Below are 10,440 nucleotides of genomic sequence, written 5' to 3' on the forward strand. Positions count from 1 at the left end.
GTTTCTCAGTCCCTGCTGATGAAAAACATCCCACAGCATGATGCTGCCACCACCATGCTTCACTGTGGGGATGTGGTTCTCGGGGTGATGAGAGGTGTTGGGTTTGTACTATACATAGCGTTTTCCTTGATGGCAAAAAATCTAAATTTTAGTCTCATCTAACCAGAGTACCTTCTTCCATTTGTTTGGGAAGTCTCCCACATGCCTTTTGGCGAACACCAAACGTGTTCGCTTATTCTTTTCTTTAAGCAATGGCTTTTTTCAGGCCATTCTTCCATAAAGCCCAGCTCTGTGAAGTGTACGGCTTAAAGTGGTCCTATGGACAGATACTACAATCCCCGCTCTGGAGCTTTGCAGCTCATTCAGGGTTATCTTTGGTCTCTTTGTTGCCTCTCTGATTAATGCCCTCCTTGCCTGGTCCGTGAGTTTTGGTGGGCGGCCCAGGTTTGTTGTGGTGCCATATTAGTTTAGTTTAGTTTAGTTTATTTTATTTTTACAGGGACAGTGCACATTAATCAACGTTTCAGTAAAAGTGCCGGTTTTAGCCAGCCGGCTAATTTTCAACCGCAGTCCCTGGGCAGGTTATTAAAAACAATTACAATATAGACAATAGCACCATATAACAAGCAAGACATAGCAACATAGGACAAGCAAGACATAGCATACAGACAGAGCAACATAGAACAAAAAGCAGCAAGACAAAATTCATAAAAGCAACAAAGTGTTTCCACACCTCACAAGCTACAGACAACAGACAACATGGAAAGCGGCAACACACAGCTAGGGACCATGTTCACAAATCTGATTGACCTTTAGCCAGGTCTTCAAGCATTTTGTGAAAGTGTGATATGTGGTGCAGTTATGTGTGTCTGATGGCAGTATATTCCAGACATGGGAAGCTCTCACAGAGAATGCAGATTTACTAAAGGTGCTTTTCCTTAGGGGAACTATACAGTCACCTCTCATGGCAGACCTTGTGGATCTGCTGCCATATGTCTGGGTTTTCTGTTTAACAAAAATATTGAGTGGAGGGGGAGCCAGGCCATTAAGGATCTTGAATACAAGACATGCGTCGGTGTATTGCACAAGATTTTCCCAACTCAAGAGCTCATGCTTTCTAAGGATGTGACAATGATGATGGCTATTGGGCTTCCTATCAAGCACTTTGAGAGCCTGTTTGTAGACAGACTGAATAGGTTTTAATGTTGTACAGCAAGCTTGGGCCCAACTAGTCAAGCAGTATGTTAAGTATTCTTTCCATTTTTTAATAATGGATTTAATGGTGCTTCGTGGGATGTTCAACGTTTCAGATATTTTTTTATAACCCAACCCTGATCTGTACTTCTCCACAACTTTGTCCCTGACCTGTTTGGAGAGCTCCTTGGTCTTCATGGTGCCACTTGCTTAGTGGTGTTTCAGACTTTGGGGCCTTTCAGAACAGGTGTATATATTCTGAGATAATGTTACACTTAGATTGCACACAGGTGGACTTTATTTAACTAATTATGTGACTTCTGAAGGTAATTGGTTGCACCAGATCGTATTTAGGGGCTTCATAGCAATGGGGGTGAATACATATGCACGCACCACTTTTCAGTTTTTTATTTTTTATAATTTTTCATTTCACTTCACCAATTTGGACTATTTTGTGTATGTCCATTTCATGAAACCCAAATAAAAATCTATTTAAATTACAGGTTGTAATGCAACAAAATAGGAAAAACACCAAGGGGGTTGCATACTTTTGCAAGACATTGTATGCTGTTTAATCAGCTTCTTGATATACCACACCCTTCTGGAGGATGGATTATCTTGGCAAAGGAGAAATGCTCACTAACAGGGATGCAAACACATTTTTGAACAAAATTTGAGAGAAATACGTTTTTTGTGCATATGGATTTTTAAAATATTTTTTTTTATTGCAGCTCATTAAAAACATGGGATGAACCCTTTAAATGTTGTGTTAATATTTTTGTTCAGTATACATACCTACCTCAATTACCTTGTACCCCTGCACATCGACTCAGTACTGGTACCCCGTGTATATAGCCAAGTTATTGTCATTGTGTAATTATTCCTTGTGTTATTATTTTTCTATTGTTTCTATTTGTTTCTCTGCATTGTTGGGAAGGGCCCGTAAGTAAGCATTTCACTGTTAGTCTACACCTGTTGTTTATGAAGCATCTGACAAATACAATGTGATTTGATTCCCACTAAAAAAATATTTTTGAAAGCTTGACAATCAGTTTGAGCAGACTTGAGCTCTTAAGAATAAGATGTGAATGTATGGAAATGGCCTAAATTATTGTTGAGAGGTTTTTAGACACAAGCACACAGTGACCTTACATAAAATACATTGATTGTGAATCTCTTTAGTTTTGGTTTATTAATATAAAGCGAATTCTCCCAACTCAAACTGTCTTTCTATTACCTTTACCAAGGACTAAGCTGTAGTAACCTTGATATAGCTTGATCATGAGCCATACTCTACTAGAAGTGTTGCACTAGCTGCCTCAGCTGCAAGTCTGGCTGGAAAGACTAGCCTTGATGAAAAGCTCTCTCACACAACGTCCACTTATAAAATGTACTTTGTTACTTATAAAACATATAAACAACTCACTTATAAACAACTCACATAGAAAACATGTTTGTGTGCATGTTTGTCCACAAGTCTATAAATCATGTGTACCTAGTGCCCTCACACATGTTTATTTTGTGTTGTGTAGCCCATTGAACGCTGGGTGTAGTATGTAGTGTACATGTATGTAGTGTACATGTATATACCCATGTTTGTATTTGTGTGTGTGTGCATGCGTGTGTGAGAGAGCGGCAACACGTGTGTGTGCTTGTCCTCATTCCATCTACTCACAGAATAATTGCGTGTGAGTCACAGTGGGAAGGGAGAGTCATCCCACTCACACAACATTATCAGTGGGAGTTCATCTTTTAATAGAGCAGCTAATAGGCCAGCTAAATCTGACCATAATGTTTGCCTGCTGCCCAGCAAGAATACATAGCAGCATAATGTCAACTGGCACACTCCATATTGACTTGGCGATGCCGTGCTGTGGTATCACTAAACACGTCAAAACTTTATAGGGCTGTAAAATAATGAGCAGGATTTAGGCTTTTTCAAAATAGGTTTGGCTCATAAGAAGGGGATTATAGTCAGATTTGTGCTCAGGAACAATTGGTGTTGGCAGTGTGAATGGACACACAACAAATCTCAAAAGTAGAGTGTTGCATTAAACTGTATGGCCATCAAATCCCTTGAGAAATCGAAGTTCAGTAAAAATCCAGAATCATCAAACTGAAAGCCATTAAACATTGAATTGCCTACCTACTATTCCACCTCTCAAATTTGGTTCAAAACTTCATTATGCCGATGAGGTGAGAGCATGGCCCAGTACCTCGGAAGGTACTGATCTGATCCAATTTAGATGTTCTCTCTGGCTGTTGCTAAGTGCCATCTCAGGCAAAGCCTTCCGCTGATTAAAGGAGGACTTAATAGAGTTGAGACCTTTGCTCCCCAATATTGTTGCAGTGGACAAAGCTGCCAAGTGTGCACTTACAGTATGAAATAAAATCCCACAAGCACACAAGCCTGACAGAATCAGCCCCAGGCAACACTTTTTCCCTAGTATGGGTGGATTTTTAATATCACGCCACAAAACATTTCCCCAGACCAGCCATTGCAAACACTGAAAGTGGCAGGGAGAGAGAGAAAGAAACAGAGGGTAGAAAGAGAGAGACAGACTGATGCTCAATTGGATTTCACACCAAAAGTGCTTTCATTTCTGGATGAGGGCTTAACAAATGAGGGAATAACTACATCGCCTCTCTACCTTGGGAGACGGGATAAGTGAATAATCACCAACTCTAATTTGCCAAACAATTCAAATGTTTTTAAAGTTATGGGATTGAGGAAGAAAGCCTGATATTTTCCTCTCTGCTAAGCAACCATTCTCAGTGACTCCCTGAATGGAAAAAGCAGAGACTTCTTGAAAACAGCAATTGTTAAATTCTCCCTCTTGGGAAATGAAAAGCTTGCCCTTTTATCTCATCTACCGAGTTCTTTCTTTTCTGAAGAATATGGGTTCAACATAACATTATAAATGTTGCCTCAGACGAAGTGCCCACGAGATTATGGAACGTTGGGCTACCATTTCAAACAGATACCGGGTCTGCTGTCATATGATATTACATTGGAACTGATCGCTGTTGATAATGTGACACAAGTTTCTTCCCCTGAGAGGGAGGACAAGGATATTTACTCATTCATAAAGCTTAATTCACAAATATGTACAATTTCTATCTCTCAAGAAACAGAAACCTACACCAGATGTTACATTGTACAAAGCTTATCAGCCATACCACCGTGAATGAAGTGACAGTGTGGAATTGTCATAAATGATTGAAATGGGGACATTTCCCCCTGAATGAAAACCAAACCACCAAACACACTGGTGCCTATTGGGCCTTATATCCCTAATTCTATCAGTTCTAGTTTTTCTTTCCATCTTTTTCAGCCATCTCTCGTCTGCTCCCTCCTATCTATCTCTTGTCTCTTCACTCCCTCTCTCTTTCTCGCTCTCTCTGCTGTCTCTCTGTCCAGTGACAGTCCTTCCTCTACACTTGTGTGTGTGTGTGTGTCCTTCCTGTAACTCCACGTCAGATGCTGTGTGCGTTGAGGAAATGCAGCAGCTGTTGCTGCAAAGTCCAGCAGGCGTCAACAATCAAACAGGGAGAGATGCAGAGTCAGACAGGACTGCTGTGATTGTCTCATCAACCATCAGCACTGACATTTCTGAGACGAAACTGACACCATGGGGATAGCAGTGTGTTTATCACAGTGTCTCAGGCTGGTATTAAACATAAACTGTCTGTATGGAAATATGATGCACCCCCGCCCCCCTCTTCACCACTCCCTCCTCTTCTTGCCCATGTCTAGTTCACAGACCTAGAACAAATGGTCTGTTACTGTTTACAATATCATTTTAATTTTTAATTTTTAACTTTAGATAACTATACATTTTCTGTCATTCCTAGTGGAAACATCAAGCAACTGTAGGTTTGGAGTAGGGTAACAATGAGGTCGATGGAATGCTGGGACTACAATGACAATATACAGAAAAGACTGTGGAGAGCGGTCTTTAAGAGTCAACAAAATGCATTCTTTCAAATATGGTTTAACTTTGGCTCACGTTAATCAGAGCCATCAGAGCCCTGTTCCAGCGTTTTAAGTCCCACATATCTTGTTATTCCAAGTTGTAGACTACATGGAGCTGTGGACCAATGAACGAGGCGTTAATACCATTCTCTCACTGAGCTGCTCTTGTTCTTCTCTGGGGTTTTGTGACGGAGAAGTCCTCTCGGCTCATCCATCCAAGGCAGACAAATCGGGGCTCTCTCTCTAAGCGTGGCTGGCATGACTCACCAACAGTAAGGAAATGGAAGTATCAGAGTGACAAAGTGCTTCCTGAGGATGTAACTACCTTGAGGTAACTACTGACTATGACTAATTAACTCTCTTTGATTCCCCCCTCCCCCACAGGGGTAAAATGCCCCCAGCCTTTAATTTTCACAGAAACCATTTCATGTCACCAACACTTTCCCTGGCTCCCACTACTCTCGCTCAACTAAAAATGTAATCGCTCATCTCAATTCCTTATCTCACTCCAACAAAAGATTGAGGTAAATGTATGTAATATTTGTCATTAAGAAAAAGTTATATACAGTGAGCTCCAAAAATATTGGGAGAGTGACAATTTTTTTGTTTGTTTTGGGAGTGTACTCAAGCACTATGGATTTGAAATGATAGAGTGCAGACTGTCAGACTGAGCATAACCGTTTAGAAATTACAGCCCTTTCTGTACATGGTCTCCCTATTTTAGGGGACCAAAACTATTGGGACAAATTCAGTTATGTATTAAAAAGTATTCATAGCACGCAATGACTACATCAAACTTCTGACTCTTCAAATTTCTTGGATTAATTAATGTACTATTTAGAAACATATTCTATTCTTATTTACAATAAAAGTGACTCCAAAATGACACAATACATTATTTACCACTCCTTTCCATTGGGCACAAAATAATCTGAAACACAACCAAAACAAACAGCAAATGCATCCAACAAATGTGTAGAGTCACAAGCTTGATGTGGTCATTGTGTGCTATGAATATAGGACCAAATACTTTACTTTTTACTACATTAACATACACAAGTGAATTTGTCCCAATACTTTTGGTCCACTAAAATGTGGGGACTTTGTACAAAAAGTGCTGTTATTTCTAAACGATTCACCCGATATGGATTAAAATACCCTCAAATTAAAGCTGACAGACTGCATTTTAATCCCATAGTCATTGTATCATTTCAAACCCAAAGTGCTAGAGTACAGAGCCTAAACAACAAAAAATGTGTCACTGTCCCAAAACCTTTGGAGCTCACTGTATGCAAACTGATGAAGTTAGATTTATGAACTTATATATATATATGAGAGAGAGAGAGAGATATGATTATAGAATATTTTGAGGTAAATGTATGTAATATTTTGTCATTTAGAAAAAGTTATATATGTAATCTAATTAAGTTAAATCTATGAAGTTAGATATACAGTGCCTTGCGAAAGTATGAGGCCCCCTTGAACTTTGCGACCTTTTGCCACATTTCAGCCTTCAAACATAAAGATATAAAACTGTATTTTTTTGTGAAGAATCAACAACAAGTGGGACACAATCATGAAGTGGAATGACATTTATTGGATATTTCAAACTTTTTTAACAAATCAAAAACTGAAAAATTGTGCGTGCAAAATTATTCAGCCCCCTTAAATTAATACTTTGTAGCGCCACCTTTTGCTGGGATTACAGCTGTAAGTCGCTTGGGGTATGTCTCTATCAGTTTTGCACATCGAGAGACTGAATTTTTTCCCCATTCCTCCTTGCAAAACAGCTCGAGCTCAGTGAGGTTGGATGGAGAGCATTTGTGAACAGCAGTTTTCAGTTCTTTCCACAGATTCTCGATTGGATTCAGGTCTGGACTTTGACTTGGCCATTCTAACACCTGGATATGTTTATTTTTGAACCATTCCATTGTAGATTTTGCTTTATGTTTTGGATCATTGTCTTGTTGGAAGACAAATCTCCGTCCCAGGTCTTTTGCAGACTCCATCAGGTTTTCTTCCAGAATGGTCCTGTATTTGGCGCCATCCATCTTCCCATCAATTTTAACCATCTTCCCTGTCCCTGCTGAAGAAAAGCAGGCCCAAACCATGATGCTGCCACCACCATGTTTGACAGTGGGGATGGTGTATTCAGGGTGATGAGCTGTGTTGCTTTTACGCCAAACATAACGTTTTGCATTGTTGCCAAAAGGTTCAATTTTGGTTTCATCTGACCAGAGCACCTTCTTCCACATGTTTGGTGTGTCTCCCAGGTGACTTGTGGCAAACTTTAAACGACACTTTTTATGGATATCTTTAAGAAATTGCTTTCTTCTTGCCACTCTTCCATAAAGGCCAGATTTGTGCAATATACGACTGATTGTTGTCCTATGGACAGAGTCTCCCACCTCAGCTGTAGATCTCTGCAGTTCATCCAGAGTGATCATGGGCCTCTTGGCTGCATCTCTGATCAGTCTTCTCCTTGTATGAGCTGAAAGTTTAAAGGGACGGCCAGGTCTTGGAAGATTTGCAGTGGTCTGATACTCCTTCCATTTCAATATTATCGCTTGCACAGTGCTCCTTGGGATGTTTAAAGCTTGGGAAATCTTTTTGTATCCAAATCCGGCTTTAAACTTCTTCACAACAGTATCTCGGACCTGCCTGGTGTGTTCCTTGTTCTTCATGATGCTCTCTGCGCTTTTAACGGACCTCTGAGACTATCACAGTGCAGGTGCATTTATACGGAGACTTGATTACACACAGGTGGATTGTATTTATCATCATTAGTCATTTAGGTCAACATTGGATCATTCAGAGATCCTCACTGAACTTCTGGAGAGAGTTTGCTGCACTGAAAGTAAAGGGGCTGAATAATTTTGCACGCCCAATTGTTCAGTTTTTGATTTGTTAAAAACGTTTGAAATATCCAATAAATGTCATTCCACTTCATGATTGTGTCCCACTTGTTGTTGATTCTTCACAAAAAAATACAGTTTTATATCTTTATGTTTGAAGCCTGAAATGTGGCAAAAGGTCGCAAAGTTCAAGGGGGCCGAATACTTTCGCAAGGCACTGTATGTATATATACACAGTATATACCAGTAGGGGAGGCTAAAGATAAATAATCCACTTGTTTATATAGAAAAATTGTGTAATCAGTTATGGTGAGTATGTTTGGGGAAAAACACACCCTTTCAAAGTTTCTATCTTTATAAAAAGAAAACTATTAATTGTGCCAACTTATTTCCTGTAAAAATGTGTTTGCCTAAGGATGCACAACGAATTTGCAATTGTTAAAATCTCGGTGTTAATTAAGGTAAAAAGTGTTGTGAGTGTTGCTTTTAGTAGGGTTAATACACAACCCACTGGACACAGACATCAGTTCAACGTCTAGTTTTGATTTGCATTTGGTTGAGTTGGCAACTAACATAAATTCAACGAGAAATCAACAAAACATTTCACCATCAGTGGATGAAGGTTCAAATGTGGGTGAAAAAAGACTAAATGGCCTTACATTGATGACTTTTTACAAATCCTATTAGTTTCACATTTTTGCTGGATCTGAAATGTCATCATTTCAGGGCTCTGGACAAAAGTAACCTCGTGCCATTCTATAGAGAATCGCGTGCCACTGCGCGTGACTTGTTTACATCACCTCTGGTTGAGCAGCGCTAGCAGCTCCCCTGCGTGGTACAGGTCATTGCGCGTCACGCGACTGAAGCGGAACGAGTTGAGGTTGCAGAACGTGACAGCGGGGAACACCATCACCGGTGTCGAGATCTCGTCCAGTTTGGTGACGTGTGGGTACTCCAGGTAGAAGTGTATTCGGTCCACGCACACAAACAGTAAGAAAGTCAAGGAGCCCAGGAAGAACACGACCCATAGACAGCGCTTGATGCAGACCCTCTCATAGGTGAAAATGTGCGAAATTCCGTGCAGCGTTGAGTTTTGCGCAAAAGCCTCAACTGGGGGTGGCTGGTTGCAGTCCATTTCTTCGGATTCTACTTTGAGTTCCATTGTGCTCACAGTCTCGCTTAATGGCTATAAAGAATGCTGAGTGACATTGAAATCGTTTGCAGTTCAGAAGGCAGGTAAATTACTACACCTCACAATAGCCTACATATTCAACTCTCTCTCCAAGCTAATAAAAACACATGCAATCGTCAATATTGGTGCACTTATGCGATCTATGGGAATGTGTTTCATATAAAATTCATACCATGCACATGTGGCATCTCCAATGCAATGCACCTGTCAATAAAAGTAATAGCTATTTAACGACTAGTCCCCCGAACGTGCGGAAAGCCAGCGCGAGATTTGCTGTCGATTTGCATCATTCAAAAGGCGGGTTGCAAAAACAGACCAACGATTGATTCCCTCCTCGAAGTCAGACGCGCAAGAATTCACAGTAAGAGTAAAAAAATAAACCAAATAATTGAAGAGTATGATTCACCAAAATGCTCCTATTTTCCGTATAAAAGTCCCCATCCTCAGTGGACGGCGTTGGGAGACGCTGTTTTATCAAGTCCAGGTAGCCGATCTCAAAGCGCAAGGCATTAGCCTACAGCGGTGAAAAATATAGACAACGTTCCGTCATTCCAGCGTCGGTCGCAAATGAGTGAGTGAACTAGGTCTCTTCCGTGTTGACTGTCCAGCTTCAGCTCATTGTTTATTAAGAGTAGGCTAGCTAGTTCATATCCGTCGTTCTGTTGCGACTGTCTGTTGGCAGGACCGTGTTCCTATATCCGCAGGGGAGAGGTCCGAGACAGGAGAAGTTCCTAGGGACTTGGAGCTTCGTGGTTGGATTGGTCAGTTGTGACTTGTGAGCGTTTTTTTCATAATGAGTAGTGTCTAGCACTGGCAGCTGGCAGTAAGAGCACAGTGCAAGGGAGTGGACCTGTCCTGCACACAGAGATATTAACTGTGGCATGCAGTTGTGATATGAGTAAACTCCCCTATCATGCAAAAAGATGATGGAGAATGCAACAGAATGCACAGCCCTGTTTTCTCTCTCTCTCTCTCTCGCTCGCCTGTGTGCATTTGGGTAGATATAGGCCTATATGAGTAATATGGACCCAATAAGATTGTCCATAACAGCAAATAAATAAATAAAATTCTCACTGTAGCATTAAAGGCATCTGTAGACCAAACCTGGTCTCGTAGACTAGAGACAAGTGTGCTATCTTGCTTCAGCCCACCACTGAAACACCAGAAGCCACTGCACACTCTGTAGCTCTCTAGGGTTAGTATAACGACTGCACTAGGCCTAC

General features: G+C 40.7%; 1 protein-coding gene across 2 annotated transcripts in view; it reads right to left on the reverse strand.

Moving 5' to 3' along the window:
* Window positions 1-9,967, reverse strand: part of LOC115102146 (acid-sensing ion channel 1-like) — an 86,358-nt gene extending 76,391 nt beyond the window's left edge. For both annotated transcript variants that reach the window (XM_065005338.1, XM_029621765.2), the window contains exon 1: window positions 8,826-9,967. In XM_065005338.1, the coding sequence (XP_064861410.1) occupies window positions 8,826-9,187 (362 nt within the window). In that variant the 5' untranslated portion in view covers window positions 9,188-9,967. The remainder of the gene's footprint in view (window positions 1-8,825) is intronic.
* Window positions 9,968-10,440: the final 473 nt, after the last annotated feature.

This window comes from Oncorhynchus nerka, linkage group LG20, assembly GCF_034236695.1.
Source record: "Oncorhynchus nerka isolate Pitt River linkage group LG20, Oner_Uvic_2.0, whole genome shotgun sequence".
NCBI classification, from domain to species: Eukaryota; Metazoa; Chordata; class Actinopteri; order Salmoniformes; family Salmonidae; genus Oncorhynchus; species Oncorhynchus nerka.